Raw genomic sequence first — 18,975 nt, 5'->3', positions numbered from 1 at the left:
ATTCAAATGTGAATGTAAAAGGATTCAAGGATTAATATTTTTTTATTCGAATTGTGAATTGCATTTGATAAATGTAACAATTTTACATATATTTCTGGTCCGAGCGCGGTGTCGATTGGTGAACTACAATTCCCAGAATGCGATTGGGCGGAAGACCTCCAATGCGCACGCGCAGGACAAACGGTCGCGCGAGGATTTGAGTTTTGAATGGCCGAGTGCAACAACACGGAGGGTGTAGCTGTTCTGTAGCGATGTAGATATGGCAGCGAAGCCAAACTCGTCGGAGTTGGACATATCGCGGTCGAGCGACCAGTCACTTTCCAACCGCAGCATTAACCGAAGTGTGAGAGTTGCCGAAATTGAGAAACGAAAGAAGGCGACGGATCCGCTGCTTCTGGCCCTCAACTACTTCGCTGAAGGTTCGTGAGTTCGCTCTGAAGTAACATTGTGTCTCAAAGAGGTTTCGTCTCTACACCGCATTATATTCGTGGGTGAGCTACATTAGCTCCATTCTCCTCCGCCACGATAAAGTCAGCTGGCTCGCGGGGGCAGCGGTGTCTCCTCCCTCTGGTCAACACAGAGACCAGGTTCCTCCAGCGTGTTTACTCCTGCACCACCATAAGTGACGACGTCTCACTCTGTCTGTTGCTCTCCCTTCATCTTTCCCGTCACATTCCACGCTTTTCCGTGCTCTCCGAGTTAGAGAGTTGACCTGGCCACAAACAAAAGTCGCCACCTGGATCCTGGATCTGGGGTTGCTGCAGTTGGTCAGGTCGAGGTTCAGCTACATGATGTGCTCAAAGAATGATGTGAGCTGACTACCAGAATATACTGAATGACCTGGTTATTCCATCAATAGATTTTTTCTTCCCTGACGGCACGGGCATATTCCAAGATGACAATACCAGGATTCATCGAGCTCAAATAGTGAAAGACTGGGGTGTGCTGGAGAAGGCTTTGTGCAGCGGTCAGACCCTACCATCATCAATGCAAGATCTTAGTGAAAAATGAATGCAACACTGGATGGAAATAAATCTTGTGACATTGCAGAAGCTTATCCAATATATGACAGTGAATGCGTTCTGTCATCAAAGCTAAAGGCGGACCAAAGAAATATTAGAGCGTATGACCCTTATTTTTGGTGGCGACTTTTTATTTTTGTCCAGGCACTGTAGTTTCTGTAAGATTTGATTTTCTTGGTTTGATGTCGCCCACAGAACCATTGATTTGGTGAAAGTGTTGATGAAACCCTGATGTCACCTCATCCACCATATTGAACAAATCTTATAAAAATATTTATTTATATATTAATGTATGAAACCTTTGCTGTACGGATTAAAAACGATGTGATGTTTTCTGCTTTCCCCCCAGTGAAAGCTGGCACCCCGTGGATAGGGAATGATGACTTTGAGAGGAACTTGTCGCAGGTGGAGACGGTGGCCTACAGTCAAGGGCTTTCTCCTGACGCCATCTCTGTCATGTTGGAGTTTGCAATGAGCCTCAGGATGGGTAATGTGGCGCTTTCATTTTCAATATTTCGTTTTTCTCGGTTTGTTATCTGGTTATTACACAATAGACACTTGGATAACAGTTTTTGACTTGTGTTTTTTAAAGGGACGTCTCCGTGTGGGCGGGTGCTCAAGTGTTTGATTCCCGCCTCAGTGGTGCCACAGGAGGCGGTCGTGAGAGCAGTGGGCTGGCTGGCTATAGGCAAACTACCCACTGGTACTGAGGTGAGTAACTGAAACACAATGAAGTGGGAATCATTCATGCCGCATATAGAAACACCTCCTTGCTGGATTATGACCTCAATAGTTGGTGCACTAAAATCATCTTGAACACAGGTATCCTGTACTTACTTTTGAGTGTAGCAATATCATTTGTATGTGTCGCTATCTGTATTGTATATGTCTCTGTTTTTTATGACCAAACATCTCTGTTGTGTGTTTGTTTACATGACTTTCTTTTATTCCAGATTCTATTTATAAAGTGGGTGTTGACGTTTTTTGACATGATTGACTCGAAGGACCAACTCAGAGCTATATACGGCTTCATCTTCAACTTTGTGACCGACGAAAATCTGGTACGTGTGAGATTTGATGTGTAATATGCCACATACACCTAAATCAGGCTGGCGAGAATCTGATGTTGAAGGTTTTCAAGTGTGTTGTGACACAAGAAACATTTGCTTAACATCCCTTAGGATTTTTATTTTCCATTCGATCGGCCAGTAAATGGTCATTTTATTTATATTTCTAATCAAACAAAGGAACTAATACTTGTCTATTGGTGCTGTGGGATTCTTTGTACACCCAAAGTGAAAGTCAAACAGCAATATCTTTGTGAAAACAGATTTTAGACATTAACTAAACCAAAACATTTCAATTTCACCTATTTTCAAAATGTCTGTCATCTGTTTTTTTCCTAAAATGACATGATTTTATGAAGAGTGGTTGTAAACTGACGTCTTTTTCCTTTCCCAGTGCCCATACATCTGCCATCTGCTGTACTTACTGACCAGCAAAGAAAGTGGTGAGTCATTTTCACAAGTTTTTCTTTTCTGATTCTCACTTTTCAATCATTAGTTTCTCACTTCATTTTGGTTCCTTGGTTGACTTGCTTTTTCCAGTCCGCGTATTCCGAGTCAGAAAACTACTGGAGCTACAGTCAAAATTGGTAAGTCTTAAATATATAAACAATGCTGATTGTCTTATAACTAAAGACATGTACACGAAAAAACAGTAGCAGACCTTGGTTGAGTTGAGTTAAAATACTTAAATATAAGATTCTTATGTGTGTGTCTGTTGCTGTTTTCCTGGGTTACTAAAGAAAAAAAGTAATTTCTTCCTCTGTGACCTTTTGCATCTTCAAAAGCTTCCTAATAAATAAATTATTAAGTCATGAGATCAGCTTCCTGGTTAAGGTTAAAATTTCTGGTTCAGCAAAGTTATAAGAGGATCACTCAATAATAATAAACTTTGGTGGTAATAAAATTGTCGTTGCATAAAGCATATTTTAAAAATCCTTCTTTGCATATTGACGTGTGCTATCGACTTTTCTTAACAGGGAAAGCTGCCGTTCTTGTTGCAACTGCTGTCGCTTTACAAGATTTTCCGCCCAGATCTGGTGATTCTCTCCGTTCCATCGAGGATGAAGGTTAGTGATGGGAATGTGGCAAATGGTTCGCTATTCAAAAAACTACATTCAAGGCTGACGTTTGTTTTCTCTCAGAATGGTTTCAGAAACTACAACTCTCCCTGGAAATCCGCCTTGATTACTGTGCAGAAGAAGAACGGACACCAACCTGCCTCCAGCGTCATTCCGGCCTACAATGGGACAGATAAGAACTCCAGTCGGAAAAGGGTAGGAGCTTTTATGTTCCATCTGCACTATCATGTATCAGTGCACTAGTCTTACTTTGCTGCACCTTCAGCAACTATATAGGCTGAGTTTTAACATTTGAATGCAAATTCCAAATAAACTTTACAATTGCTGATTTCAAAGCCACGATAAAGATTTGTTTGATCTATTTATTCTTTTCTGAAGAAATATCTTCACCTGACATTGCCAGCTGTACGATCGGCGCCTAACAATGGGTCACAGTCTGAAACCAACAGCAGAAAGCTGGTTCCTCTGGCACAGATCCAGTCTTTTGCTCAGCTGTTGGAAAACATGCACCGTATTGAGGTAAGGAAAGAAACGACTTCTGTGCATTCTGAGGGCTGAAATATTTAGTCCATGAATGAGGATTAACACAATACCCACTTTTAGCTGTGATGTGTTATTTAAGCCACTGGGTGGTGCTGTTGCCATTCACTGGCAACGCTGTCGCGTCGTTTAGAGGTTTGAAGACAGATAGGAATCGTTCTTAGTACATGAGTCCATTTTAGATGGGCATCATCCAACTCAATGCCCTCTTTGTTCTCTTAAGCATAATGTGAATTCAGTGAATAAAGTCCCAAAGCAGATGGTCATCACCAATGGCAAAATCAGTGAACTGATAGTTCATCTGGCCATTGGCCGACATTGTGCTGCATAAAATCACTGCCCTGAGATACAGCCTCCTGAGTCTAAAAGTCAAAGATCAGATGGTGATTCCTTATCAAGCTGCTGCCTCCGACAAAGCCGAATCGATTCCTCTCCCATTGTGGGCCGGCCTGTTACTCACCATCGAGCAGCTCTTTCTCAGTTTGATGACACAGTTTGGGCCATTATCGTTGGCCGGCTGATCTGCGACTTCCTGTCATCTGAAAATGAGACTGTGTATAAGCCTGCAGCTGCTCAGGACAATAGCAAGCTGCTTTAATTATCTTCCACGATGGAGGAAGCGTCCCAGTGCTGGCTTTATGAGGATTACTGCCTCCTGAAGAATGAGCTCTTTATTAAAATAGTACAGGCAGATGGATGTCAGTCAGATCTGTTGGCGCTTTTATCTGAAGATGAATACTTGGTGAATGTGCTTTATTTCACTCATATGATGTTCAACATGTCTTTGCAGCTGCCGGCCCAAATGGGCTCACTGCTGGGGTCCAGTCTGACGCTGCAGTACTTGGACTGTGTTCAGGATGAGTCTGCACTCCTACTCCTCAACTTCTGGCTGGGCTACGCTCTTCAGGAAGGTAAATGTGACTCTTAGAAGGCTGAAAAACGTTCCATTTGAGGCTGACACTAAGCATATTTGTGGGAGTGACTGAGGACAAATGTAGCCAAGCCTGTTTCAGTGTCATGAGTGGGGGTCAAAATGTCACAGTTATGCGATGAAACATATTTTTTCATGCTTGTAGATGCTTTCATGAAGGTTGTGAAAATGCAATTTATCCGTTTTCCTTCAGAATTTCTTTTCTCCAATGATGGAGGGACATCGCAGGGTTCAGATGTGCAGTTTTTGAGAAGGCTTCTTTCTGCCCAGCATTTCCTCCAGGTGAGTCTCATCCCTGGTCATGTGACTTGTTCACTTGCTCATGCACTGTTGCCTCCACCAGGAGGGGTTTTATAGTTCCCAGACCTTTCTCTTCAAGTTCCTGAATATTTGGGACGGATCCCTCCTGTGCCCGGAGATCCTGGGCCTGTTGAGCAACATAGCTGTCATGCCCAGTTCTCGTGAGTTTGCCTTCCTGATTCTGACCCTCTTTTAATGTGATAAATATTTATGTAACGGAATCTCTTCTCACAGAAATGAACTCGCATCTATTTGAACCACTCGTGCGGCTCTTTTGCACCTCTTCACTGTTTTTTAAGGTGGGTTTCTTTAAAACATCTGCGACTCCGTTTTGTCACGCTCATCTTCAAACCACTTCAGATTTGACTTCAGTTTTCGAGAGTAGCATTCTGTCTGAACATCCTGCGGAGCCCATTAAAGTCCTCTGCGTGTCGTAACCCTGCTAAGCATCCCGTTTTGATGGTGCTTCTGTCTCTCCAGTGTGGTCTTATAGAGTGTTTGAACAACATGCTGCTGAAGTGGCTGACGTGGCACTCGGTCTATGCTCTGGAGGACAATCTGGACATCAGCGTTAGCGGTCACACTTCAATGTAAGTCCGTTAATACACTGAGGTTGTTGTGCACATCCAAGAAGGTGGATACAAAGTTCTTTAAATCCAAGCCAAGTTAGCACGTTTGTTATGGACAAAACAACATGTTTCTAAATAGTTTCAGCCCATGAAGCAAAAAATGTTTGTCAATCTCATCTTACAGCAAACTGACAGAATGTGGCTTGTTAGGGCATCTGTGTCGATACGTTAATGCATTTTTGTTTCAGGAGAGGCAACATTGTGTGTTGTAATGTGTATATATGAGTCATTGTCTGGACATTTGTATCAACCTCTGAGTCAAAAACACCCTGCGTTGAGATTTAAATTCAGTAAGTTAGTCTCGATCTAAGAATACAGGTGCAAGTAACGGTGAAAATCACAGCACTAAAGTAACAGGCGTCTGTTAGTCTCATAATCTCATAATTCTGGACATACCTCAACAAATATTTGAGAAAATATGAGTTTCATATTAAAAAAAATGGCTTCATTCTAGATATTTTAGGCAAAAGAAATGGCAATAATTCATTGTTTAGCATGATGAGAAATGTGTGTGTCAGGACATCTTGTGGAGAAGCTAGGAGACAAAAGGCTGGGTTCACATGGATAGGAGAGATAGAGAGGAAGGTTAGCTATGTAGATACCAAGTAAAAGGAGACTAGGAAGACAGCCAGTGAGGCGCTTGGGTGCACTACATGAGGACTCTCCCTCTTGTCTTGCTGACCCCTTCTGTCTTGGATCAAATTTGACCGTCACATTCACACACCTCCAGTCCATTCCACAGTCCGAAGTTTTGTCCATTGCTCAGCAGAACGTGGGGTGGTGGCTGCCGCCCCACTATAATCACACGGAGTCAGGATTAATCTTTCCTCTTGTAATTAAATGCCACTTTGACAGATTTTAGTTATTTCTCCAAGGTTTTTCCGAAGTGGCCTCTCGCCTCAGGGATCCCGTCGGACTCAGGCTCTCTTTTGTTTTAGAAACTTCACTCTGTCGGGGTTCAAGGATTCTGTGATGGAGCTGGTGCACTTTGTAGGCCGCCTGGCCACGGTGGGTCTGCAGCTGGAAGGTGGCCGCACGCTTCTCCTGCACTTCATTCTGGATTTCTATGAGACGGTGAGTGAAGTCGTGATGTGGTCTCAAGTAAGGTTCCATTTTCAGACCGGATCAAAATGTTTTCTTGGCATTTTGCTGATATTGCTTATCTCTACACACGGGAGCAATAGAAATGAAGTCAGCGTTTCATTTTACAATTATGGCTAATCTGCTATTGGCTAGGATTGAAATATAAAAACATCTACTGCACATTGCATGTTTACTCATTTGAATTAGGAATACTGTGATAACTGGAAGGAAACTAAATTATTTCTGTTCATATAATGACTGACAAATGTTAGCTGCCAGCCAATTAACAAAACCTCACACGATGTTTTTAAGAATTCAAGACCAAAACCAGTTCATCAATTGTTTATTGTTTTCATAGCAACTGCCCAGCGGAGATAAATAATCTGTAATTTCTCCGTCAATTAATCCCACAGTCTCAAGAGACGGCTTCACTCTCCATATGGAGAATTGGATGCTCGGTTTTGTTGTTATAATTCTTACTTTTTAAGACCTTGGTGACTTAATGTTGTGATCAGCTTGTCTGTTACCGAGTCATGATTTCCTTCATGAAGTATTTCTGAATGATTTGGAAAGAATACAAGGTATAGATGTATTACCCGCGCCAAGCATATGGGTGGCATCATATTGTTCTAGCTACAAACGAAAGGGATGACCGCGCTTTCTGTGTCGCAGTTATAGCTACTACGTGCTGCTATGAGTAAAGAGCAATGCTCGGGGTCTTTACAATCCAACGGAATAAAAACATGAAAATATATATATTGAAATATATTGATGATTTATCTGGAAGGTGAATGTTTTGTTTTGTACTGCTACGACATCTAGAAATATAAAAGCACCATTAGGAATCATTTTTGTGTGGGTTTCCAAATGAATAATTACTTTCATGTAAGTATCAAGCTGTATTATGATTCAGCAATTTACCACGAAAGACATTATTATTCACCATAGAAGCAGAATTAAGTTTCCCTAATCCTAAAAATGAACCCAATAATCCTGACAAAAGGCCCTGCACGAATAAATCTGCGTAGCTTACCAAAAACAGGTTGGACTCATTCTAACAACATCTGGCGAGTGGAGATAACTAGTGAATAATTGCTGAGCTAAATATTCTTGGAGACTGTTTAAGATACACGCTTGACCCCAATTCCCTCACCAGAAGACAAATAGAGTCGCAATTCTAATTGTTAACATCATTTTCACCCAGGATAAAACAACATATGAATGTTTCATGGCGCAATATCAGACATGAACGTTGGCGAGACGGCTGTGAAGTAAACAAACAAGTGAGGCGCTCTACTTTTTGTTTACTAACATAATGTTTCAGTGATGGCAGCACACATGAAGTCAAGTTGCACTGCTGAAAGCCACACGTCTAATGGCATTAAAAGTCAGGCAAAATAGACTGAGTCAGGTTTTCTTAAATGAAGTCACACTTGAGTTGTTCAAGTAATTTGACTGAAATATAGTCGCGTCACCTCATCGCGAAGGTCACACGTGGTGAAAAAGATGTATCCAAAGCAATAATTATTATGGAAGGAAAAAAAGCTTTCAAGATATATGATGTAATATGATATAAATCGTGGATTTAATAGCCTGAACATTAAAAAAAGAACCATTAATATGGCTTCAAAAAAAGTCATCCATTCATTCAAAGTGGCATTTTATGAGATCTGTCTGACACAAAGAGAAGAAGCAGAGACATGGGACTGCGTTGGGTGAGGATTGGAAGGAGAGGGATGGAGGACCAGGTATAAAAGGGTCAAGGATGAGATGAAGGATGATATGAAGTACAGTGAAGATGGAGGAGGCTGACTTGCCGTGGCAACCCCTGATGGAAAACAACAAAAGAAGACAACCGTCATGTACAGTAATGTGGGACAATGTTTGCTACCTTCAAGTCAATGGCAGTTGAGCTTTACAGGTATTAAATCTGAACTGCAAAGATAGTCCTGTTGTCGAGGCCAGTGTCACCTGACTCAGCAGCAGATTAGGTCGGTGACCGTGGAGTAGGACATTGGGAGTATTGTTTGGGCTTTTGGCCTTGATGCAATATGCTGATCCATTTCAAGTCACTTTCAATAAAGGTATGGGCTGAATAGCATGTAATATAGGAGGCTGGATCTTTAAAATGTGTATCAGCAGTACTCTGTCTCCTGCATAAAGGTTGAAACAGGGAAGAAACATTTAGGTTTGTGTTGCTGAAAACTGACAGTAAATCCTGGCTTTAATACAGTCTCCCTCAAGAGCAGCCTGGTGACTTCAAAGTCCTAAATGGTGTTCAGGGTTTCATCTTAATATTTGTTGAAGCGTTTAAGAGTTTGTTCAGTTTGTGTCCTCAGCCAAATTGATGGTGTTGTTACCTCATCCTGCTCAATTTAAAAGCAGTAAAAACTAAAACTGTATTTCACAGCCAGTGTCGCTATCTGACTTCACAGCATATATTTCTTCAAATGTTCCTTCCGCTCCATGTCTAGAGGCCACGGGACTTCTGCATGCAGCCATTTTTGCTCTCAGATGAGCCACACTTTATGACCATGAACAGGCATTAGTAGCCAAATCCAGCCATTACTCTGCTGCTTCTTTACTGCTCTTCTTTAATGGAGTGCTCTCAATAATAATACTGACCCGGCGAACAGGTTATCACCCACATGAGGCGCACTTTTACAATGCTCTTGTAAAAGCCTCCATGTGGGGCTGCATCGATGCTCGCGCCGGACTTCCATCCCTCCTGGCAGCTGCCACCATAACCAGCGGATGGTGTAGTGTTTGTGAGTCATTGTAAAGGAGCTATAACCCGAGTCAGAATTAGCAAACCGCCATAACAGATAAAAGACGACGCCTCCAGTGGCAATTACCTGACACTTTATATTTTAGTCATATCAGAAGTTGCCATGCCGAAAGATAAAAAGTTTGTCTGACAAGACATGACGGCGGCGCTGCGTTTATCAGCCAGGCGCGAGTCCGATCACCTGGCCTCTTATCAGCGGGCCGGCAGCTCACTCATGAATACTGCTTCCTCCCGCAGGTGAGCGACATGTTTCTGAAGTATGGGCTGCCGCTCATCGTGCTTCCCCCTCCCGGCGTCTTCTACCCGGCCCTGTTCGCCGCCGACGCTGTGAGCGTGGACCGCCTGGCCTACGTCATGAGCAGGTACGCGCCGCTCACCTCCGCACCACAGCTGCCGACAAGCCCACCTCCCAGTGCAGGCTGGGAATAACCTTAATGCGGTGTGTCACATGCTTATGCATAATTCACTGCCCGACAGAAGTGAAATCAAATGGCGTAATTGCACTTACATGTTAATGCATGATTTATGATAATGAGCGAGCGGGAGGCAGAATGCTGCGCTCTTCTTCTTCTTCTGTGCAATAGGAGCTTCATTTATCACCCAAGGCTTCAGTAAACAAAACAGAGATTACGCCCCAGGCTCCCCAAAATTAGAGCCTTCAATGCCAGGGTTCATAGCATTACATTGAAATCATTTACACTGACAGTGTTTTAGTGGGGGTTTTCTGGCGGCGACTGTCACGGATAACTTTGTGTCCTCCACTTTGCACATGCACTTGAGGCCAAAAGGATCTGCACCTCTTCTAAGCTGAGAGGTTTTGTTTCTCTGTTAGTGGCTAGTTAGGGCGTCATGGGTGGGGATGCTACCATGCTTAGCTTTGGCACAGTGGGGAAACAGTTGTTGTTTTGTGAGTGAAGCTTTACTTGGGGTACATGATGGTTTTGGGACTAAACTTACTTGAGACGTTCAGTGACAATGTGACAGAGGTAGGATGTAGTTTTTTTTTCAAGGCAGATGCCTTAATGGTGTAGCTTTGCGGGAAACCCTGATGTTATAAATAATCATTTCCTGTCCTTTGTAGAAAAGTAGATGACACTCTGGACTTGCCATGCAATTTGTTTGTTGTGTCACGTCCCTCAGTAACTTCAGTTTCATTTCTCTGTTTCCTCAGATACAAGATCAATCTGACTTCAGCCAAGAGTCGGGAAAAAGTCACCGAGGTAATGAAAAGCTACGGTCTTCACTGTTCATACGTCTGTTCTGAGTGGAGAAGAGAGTTTGGCAGTGATGGGTAAATGAGGCATCATAAAGCGTTTCGACACGGTGACACACTGTGTTGATACTGTGTCACTGAATACTGACACCTGCTGGACAGTAAAGGTCCCTGCAGGCAACAGACTTGACAGACTGAGTTGACACTGATTTAGTGACCTACTGTATATCATAATATCATTTGTCTTTGCATTCATTATTATTCCATATCTTCAAATTATGTGAGAATGATTCATGATGTGAAAACGTTTTTTTATTTAAAAAAAAATCCAATGTTTTTAAATGTTCTAAATTATGCCTTGAAGTTAATTTGAATTAGAATGGAACAAGACAAGTGGAAAATCTGAGACAAACTGGGTATAGATTGAAATAAATACATTATTCTCCGGTAGTAGATCAAAATGGTCCCACACGGAACTTGCGTTTCCCTTGGAGCTGCACCCTAGATCCACAAAGACATTCACGAAGAACCGTGAGATTAGACTGTTTCAGCACTGTTACATCCTGTTGACAGATGCACTTCCTTATACACACAGTTGGGCGTGTTTTTTCGACTCGACACAGTCATGTGATTGTCTTAAAGCGGTACACACACCGACGAAGGGATAGCTGTGTGAGCTTGGTGCGCACGTCGGCGCATCGGTGTTGCAGGACCCATCACTAGTGTTTGGATTTATTTGAGTGTTTTCATGATAGTAGTGTTCGATACCAAATCAAGTTATTGGGTAAGAAGGTAGTGAGGTCAGGTCCCACTAAACAGACTTGTCTGGTATGTAACAAGAAACCTTTTGCTGTTGTCAGCATTTCTTTTTCCTTAACTCCTGCCATTTATTTTTTGTGTGTGTGACCCGCAGCAACCCTTTCACATCAGCCGCCAGACCTACCGGGACTTCAACCAGTACCTGGTCTTCATGGTCAACTGCTTGTGGAACTCCACAGTGTTTCAGGCAGCAGCGGGTTTGGAGGTCAGCGAGGAGGTGCTGCTCAAGAGCGGCGTGCCACAGTGCTCGGGACGGTTCAACCTCAACTGCCACCCGGCTCTGCTGGGTTACGCCGTGGACTTTCACCTGAAGGTGAGTCAAGTGGTTTCTCAAGACAAGTTCCAGACTCTTTTCTACATTTTTTTAAATGCACAAAACAGATTTTTCCAAATGAATGCATTTCTATCTGTCTACACATTGGCTGCGTGTTGCATTCACTGCCTCCAAGGTTTATTTACCAGACAGAATCTGACCTCAGTCTCTTTTTTTTTTTTTGGTTTCCAAATTCCACCAAAAATAGCAATGGTGACACCTGACACCTGAATTTAAAGCTATATAAATGTGTTTATTATAACATCAACATTTGTATCAGACTTAATACAACACACATTCAATACATTTTGGATGAAAATATTAATAGAAGTTGTTATTGACACAGTTGCTGATGAGACAAAAAATGTGGATGGTTACAGTTCTAATTTGACCCTTGGCTGGACGCACCCACATCGGTCATATGCAGCCTATAAATGGGAAGGATTTTTCTTCCCGTGTGAAGTGTGCACTGCATGTTTTCCTCTAAGTGACACCCCTGTGGTCATTACGCACAGTTTTGTTCGTCAGGATAAAGAGACAAATGTGATCAAATGCATCTTTAATACAAAATACATTAATACAGAAGGGCCCTTTATTATTCATGGTTGCTGCATGAGACATGGTTTCCATCATGTTTAATAATACACACACCTTTTTTTGGCGGTGTCCAACTGTGATCTTCTGAGATTGTACATGCGCGGGTGAATGAATATTTATGCTCTGACTTTATCAGTGCTGGCCGGGGAGGAAGGAGGTGGACCTCAGTTCCATCAAGGTACGGCCCGTTTCCTTTACACTTCTGCATTGATGGCATTTCTCTGAGCTCATTTCCTGATATGGCTCTGTGTGTTCCAGCAACCCGCACCGTGGACTTGGTTCCTGGAGTATCTGTTCACGCAGGACTTTGACGGGCTCAAACTCTTTGTCCAGAATAACGTTAACCGGCAGCAGGCAGCCCATGGCAGTCACCACGAGGGATAGTCCGCTGACACGGGGACGATGAGATGCAACTGACCTGGACACATGTTGCCACAGTCAGGGATAGACTTTGAATGACTGGAGAAGATGGTCTTCTTTACACCTTTCAGTGACGGACACCTGCTCTCTTTGCTTTTTGTTTTATTTAAACGTGGTAGTATTGTTTGTGCATTGTTGCCAGGGCTTTGATTTATGTCTTAATATCCCTGCTATTGTCCAATTAAACTACAGATATGGATTCATTTCCAGCTGTTTATCATTTGCGGAGTCAAATGTTCCTTTGTCATGTTTCTGGACCTGATTCCCTGCCATCTCCGACTCAGGGATGCTAAGACTGACCCATGTATGCTCTCATGTGAGTAAGGCTGTAGTTATGAAAGTGGACAACAGAAGCGATCCACAGACTGACCCCTGGTGCACCCCGTTTATGATGGGAAGTTCCTTCATACGCAGCCATCCATCTATTCCATCTATTGTTACATATGTGACCAGGGTTCAGCAGCTGTACAATATTATTTTTCAGTTCTACATATTGCTGTATCTTCTCTGCAACTAGTTCTGCGACTGTGATGAATTCCCGAAATACCGACTGAATGTCCATATTGTATTCTGATGATTGCATCCCTCCGAAATTCAAGTAATTTTCAACCAGCCAGCGTGAAGAATTGCTCCGCTTTCCTCCTGACACCTATTACAGTGCCGAGAGTTTGGATGTATTCCCAAGGATCCATTTTAAAATGTATTGGCTGATCACTTCTGCTACTTTTCCTTGGCTTTTTTCTACACAACCGGAATGTTCTTGTTCAGGAAAGTCAATGACATTGTTTATTCATCGTTTAGGAAATGATGCAGTTTTATTTCCACTCAAAAGTAAACTATTTTTATATTGTGGTACACACCAGGGTAAATGTTTGGCTACCTTCCTCATGAGGATGTTTGTCATCCTCTCCGCGCTTCTGGTTTGTGATGAGGTAACCACAAGACTGCTGACTGATGCTTTTGCCCATGTGTGACTGACCCAATATGGGGTGCAACAAGGGTCAGGTCTGCTTGTCAAAGTGTTTTTAAATGTGTTTTGTGTTAGTACTAACCTGATGTTGAAATGCTTTCTGGTAATAAACACAGCATCTACTCCCGATGGTGCAATGGGCTACTTCAGCTAGCGTGACGCCCGCTTGCCCCCCCTGCTGGGAGTAATGTTGAGCTTCTAAAATGCTAACAGTTAGGGGAACATAAGGGTGACAAATGAAGGAAGAGAGGGAGTGTGTTTGTTCAGCAGCTGCCAGATCTTCGGCAATGTTTCTTGGCAGAGTTTGTCCTGAGAGTCTATAAATAATGAAGGCAGGAGGTGTCTGCCAAAAACACCCCCCCCCCTTCTCTGTCAATAACAACAGTAGTGACAACAGTGGTCCCTAGTTCAGCGATGCCTCAGGTGAGTTTTCTCCCCGTATGATAAGTCGCAATCCATCAAAAGTTGTGTCTAAATACGTGTGTAATTTTCGAGGTCACTGCTGACAGGGTGAACGGAGGTCCAACGTCCCTTTTTTTGCCGAGTTGGATCATCTCGCGGCAGTTCATTTTCTCTGTCGTGGTAATGTGTTGTTGAGATTGACAGATGAGAGAAGATCACAGGCCACATTCCATTTGTCAAATCCGCCCCTGGTGTGAGACATTTGGCATCAACGTCATTTGAGCCGATACCACCACCAATATTGAGACATGAAACAGACCTTTTTACGCAGAATTTTGCTTACACCTACAGCGCCGGAGCTGTGGAGGGATCATGTAATATCGCCCCCTAGTGTTTCTCATCTTTCAACACTTGGACAGTATACACATTTCAGTTACCCATTTTTGGTTGTGGCAGCATATTTGTCGGAGCTCTGCTGAGACCACGTGTGCATCATCCAGAGGAAACATGAATCTTGTTCAAAGAGAGCTTACGCTTTATAGGCTCTTGGAAATGTCCATCACAGCAGTTCTCATTCATGTTCAGCCAGTGGTTGTAAATCACAATGCAGGATTTCGTTCTCTCCTCATTTTAAAGCATTTAAATTTGGCTTATGGATCTTACTGAGTGTATCTCAGGACGGTGGGTCACAGGACTCATCCTGGGGTTCCAAGGAAGGAGCGTGACTTTATCGATCGATCAGTTAAATAACTGAGAGCAAACTTCTACTCTCATGCATCGGCTGGCAATAAAGGCAGGTCGCTGACTTCATGTTCACAGTCGACAATGTCTTCATGGATGAATGATCGCACACATTTTACCTTGGTTTTATATTGTTAGGCTCTTTTAAATTGTCTTGACTTAAACTACAGAAGCTTCACAACTAACGTTCAAAACCAGCATTTAAAAGTGGCACAAAGACGACTCTCTCACAAGCGTTTATTGAATTAAACTTCAGAGCTGATGGACTTTTCACTCCCGTCCTCGAACACCTTGAAACTGAAGTCTTCTCTCACCTATATTTGATTGTATTCACTGCTGAGTGACTCATTGAAGCTGTGTGACTCAGTGAGGGGTGCAACAGGGGCCAATCCTGGGGTCAACATTGCTTTCATTCTTCTCTCTCTTTTCTTTTTTTTTTGCTGCAGAACTAAATGGTTTACTTCACACCACCTTTCCATGACGCATTACACCACTTTCTCTTATGCCACAGATTGAACCGACTCTTTTTCATTAAAACATTAAGCGACACATCTTAAAAATGCCTGTGAAATGCCTTAAAGTTTATTACAGGACATCGTCCAGCAAGAGTGCTGCAAAAACAATTCCCCAAACGGTTTGTGTATGAATCAAAATATGAGTCTAACTGAAACAAAAGGTTTATACAGTTTCCAAGTGGCTTTTAAACATTTGCATTTTATGAATCGACTGGTTTAAAATGTAGTAAAGTTCCTTCTGGCATGAATATGAATTGGAATGGTAGTGAAGTTACGCTGAAGTTATTTGAAAGCGTGACAGCGTTTACAGTGAACCGCAGCAGACGCGGTCTGTCGTCGGGAGATGCTCCTTCTCATCCTCACTTCTCTCCTCCTCGGCTTCACGGACGCGCCGCCTCTCTGGAACTTCTCTCACTCTCCTCTGAGACGACGGCGAGAAGCGTTGCTGGCGCCGATGCTTGACTCCGGCTCATGAAGCTGCGTGTCGCGGATGTTGAGGAGAGGAAGCACCTGACAGGGAGCAGCCGTCTGTCAGCGCCTCCGCCGCCGGTGCACCGCGGCGCTGCCGCCCGCTCCTCCGCACTTTCTTGTCCGCATTCTCCGGAGTACCAGAGCCCGTCCTCTTCTCCGAACCGGCTCCGGATCTCAACAAGCGACAGCCCAAAGGTCAGACTTCTCCGTGGAATGTGTTTAGACGCTGTTCATCCGCGGGGTGAAGCTCTTACATCCGCGCGTCCGGAGTCCGCTGCCTGTTGGCTGCGCCTCTCCGTGGGGACGTGCTGCAGTTGGTACGCATCGTTTGTTCCCACTTTGCGGATGTTCACTAAACAAATCACCCAGCACTCTTGTTTATAGCTAAACAAGTGTTTAGATCGCTTCTCGGACTTCAACGGTGCGTCACCGGACGTCGTGCGAGGAGCGCCGGTCCATATTTACGCCGCACTTGTCTCGGTTCACCCGAACTAACCAGACCAGACGCTTGGTTTGGGATTAATTTTTTTTAGACTTTTCTGTTGTTACACGTTTACAAAAGGCTCTCAAGTTCCCAGCTGGCAGCAGGGATGAGGGGACTGTTTTGTGTCTCCCGTGAAGAGGTGGATGTGAGCGGAGCTGACGGGTGACACTGAGATGTTGAGACAGATTCATGTCTCCAGTCTGGATGCGAAGCGTAATGATGTTTAATTCAGGCCCCTGAAACTCTTGCTGGGGGCCACAGGAGGCGCCGCAGTTTCGGAGGAAAGTGAGGGAGGAGTGGATCGGAGTCCAGCGCACCTCATCTTCGCCTTAAATGGCTGTTGCGCCCATTGACTTTTGCGAGCTGTGTCATTGTGGTGCGATTCCACGCAAGGTTTTGCGGTTCCTGAATTAGGTTTTCTCTCGGTTGGTCGAGTGGTTTGGACGCATTTGATTTATTTTTAACTCCTCATCAGTTTCTGAACGCTTGAAGAGCAAATATGCCGTTGTTCTCTGCGGACAGAGTTAGGGGATCAGGTCTTAATTCTTACTATTTCCAGATGTGAAGCCACAACAACATAAAGTCAGTAGCATTAGAAACCATTCAAGCTTCTGAAGGGCATCATGTGATCCCCATGGCGGTTACATGACCAGCCATATACAGTAGGTCCTAGAGAGTAGGTCATAATCGGATTTGCAGACATGAAGTCACATTTTTGGATCAAAGAACCATATAGAACAATGTACTGTAGAGGGCAAATAAAATAGTCAAAAGTAGTGATACCAAACTACGTGTGTTGCTGCCCTCGGCCCAGTACTGCATCGCAGATCCTCATTCCTCAGGAGCTAGTTTGCTTGAAAGATTTCCAAAAACAAAGTCACGTCAGATTGGTCACAGGTTGAGGACCTGCCGTATTTATTGATTTTTTTTTTGTCCGTCCGTGCATCCATCCTTAAGCGTCTGTCACTCCTCCCGAAGCTCCTGCTCCTCACACACCGGCCCTTTCTCAGGACGATTTAGTGGTGCAACTTCAGGCTCTGATTGCTGCGTCTCATCCATCATAGAGTGTGGGGCATGTGAGGTCATCTGGACCAACTGGCTCCAGCAGCTGACTGTTTTGTGTGAGTGCATTTGTAGTGCATTCATTCATCTTCTACTGCTTGATCTCCTTCTTGGGGTTGAGACTCACTTGCCTTCATGTGGCACAAATGACAGATCATGTGAGCAAATGAGGAATTCTCTCTCAGAATCGTTGTTGTTCTCATCTATTCACTCCTTGAGAGAAGAGTTTGTTGACTGACTAGGGTCTGGTCGAGTCAGCCGTGGTCTTGGCCCAAACGCTGTCTACAAACCTCAGACGACACTGTGACATGCCTGAAGTGGAAAATAGTTTCACTGTCTATCTGTCGAAAGTCTTGAATATGGAATTCATGCAGTTTTCAAATGAACAATGCCAGTTCTGCCTGGATCAAAACAGACATAGGGAGACTTCGATTTCTGCAGTTTGATGCTGCTGCCAGTGGCGACTCGAGGTTCACGCATCGATTCGTCTCACATCTATCAATTGTTATCGAATGTTTAAAGGCGCGAGCCGATGCTTCTGTGACTCGACGGTGGAGATCCTCGGCTGAGTTTTATTCTAAACAGCGGCTGAGGAAACACATTAAGACAAGGGCATTAAAATAACATCCAATAACTGAATAAAACATTGTAGTGTAACTTTCAGTGACGTGGGACACATCCCTCCTCCCTCGTCACCTTCTCTCCCAGCTGATGCATCCAGCTCACACACGCTGTCCTTGCTGAACATGCACACTGTCTCCCAGCAGATCTCCTCTCTCACTCCCACTGACACTGTTTAACACAGTTTTCAGAGCATTTCAGGTTGTAACTTTATCCTGCCCAGAGTTCTGTGAACGCTAAAATAAATGCTTTTTCAACTTTTAAACCGTTTGTTTTGAGTTGAGTTTTGAAAAATTGCTTTTGAAGTAGGACGACAAACATGAAATTACTTCAGGGAGCTTTGAGGCGATGAAATATTTCAAATGTATTTTGAGAGTCAAAACATTGTCTTATGAATTGAAAAGTGAAATATCAACAAATCAGAACCCATGACAAACTGATCTCTTTCTTTCGATTTGTGTCCCTCCCCCTCCTGCTGTCGCCTTAGTTCAGTATAGCTCGACAGTTTCTGCTGCCTGCAAGATTCCTGTAGTAATCAGTCATAGTAACTTAGTTCTTATAATAGAATATAACAATAATAATTAATTATTTACATTGCACTTTGTACAATGCTGTTCACAATGTGCTTCACGGGCAAAATAGCGAAGAATGTTTGTACTTTCTTGACCATGAAGGTGGACAGCTTGGCCTTCAGTGTGCGAGAACTAAGGAAATGTTAAAATAAAAATAAAAATAAAAATGAATAAAAAATACATTAAAAATGCGACTTTTCAGTCATGAGATTGAAAGCGCTTCTCGCCGTAGTCTCAGAGGAGAGTGAGAGAAGTTCCAGAGAGGCGGCGCGTCCGTGGAGCCGGGGAGGAGAGAAGTGAGGATGAGAAGGAGCATCTCCCGACGACAGACCGCAT

The 18,975-nt window shown here is 43.5% G+C and overlaps 2 protein-coding genes across 6 annotated transcripts in view; both read left to right on the top strand.

Moving 5' to 3' along the window:
• Positions 1 to 201: 201 nt before the first annotated feature.
• cenpi (centromere protein I) lies at positions 202 to 13,829 on the top strand. 2 transcript variants are annotated; one of them, XM_053879377.1, is made up of 20 exons: positions 202 to 419; positions 1,372 to 1,509; positions 1,615 to 1,733; positions 1,976 to 2,083; positions 2,484 to 2,532; positions 2,630 to 2,676; positions 3,067 to 3,156; positions 3,232 to 3,363; positions 3,547 to 3,687; positions 4,499 to 4,619; positions 4,833 to 4,921; positions 4,983 to 5,100; positions 5,174 to 5,238; positions 5,420 to 5,529; positions 6,507 to 6,642; positions 9,677 to 9,801; positions 10,611 to 10,659; positions 11,566 to 11,784; positions 12,518 to 12,559; positions 12,640 to 13,829. In XM_053879377.1, exons 1-20 carry the CDS (start codon positions 260 to 262, stop codon positions 12,763 to 12,765), a joined length of 2,184 nt encoding a protein of 727 aa, XP_053735352.1. In that variant the 5' UTR covers positions 202 to 259; the 3' UTR covers positions 12,766 to 13,829. The 2 variants fall into 2 exon arrangements, with proteins under 2 accessions (XP_053735352.1, XP_053735353.1); XM_053879378.1 differs by lacking the exon at positions 12,518 to 12,559.
• A 1,970-nt stretch (positions 13,830 to 15,799) lies between these two features.
• drp2 (dystrophin related protein 2) overlaps positions 15,800 to 18,975 on the top strand; it is a 200,856-nt gene continuing 197,680 nt past the window's right edge. For all 4 annotated transcript variants that reach the window (XM_053878675.1, XM_053878677.1, XM_053878672.1 and 1 more), the window contains exon 1: positions 15,800 to 16,095. The gene's annotated coding sequence lies outside the window, so the exon portion shown is untranslated. The remainder of the gene's footprint in view (positions 16,096 to 18,975) is intronic.

This window comes from Synchiropus splendidus, chromosome 11 (assembly GCF_027744825.2).
Source record: "Synchiropus splendidus isolate RoL2022-P1 chromosome 11, RoL_Sspl_1.0, whole genome shotgun sequence".
In the NCBI taxonomy this organism is placed as follows: Eukaryota; Metazoa; Chordata; class Actinopteri; order Syngnathiformes; family Callionymidae; genus Synchiropus; species Synchiropus splendidus.
This window is presented reverse-complemented; position numbering and strand designations above follow the sequence as displayed.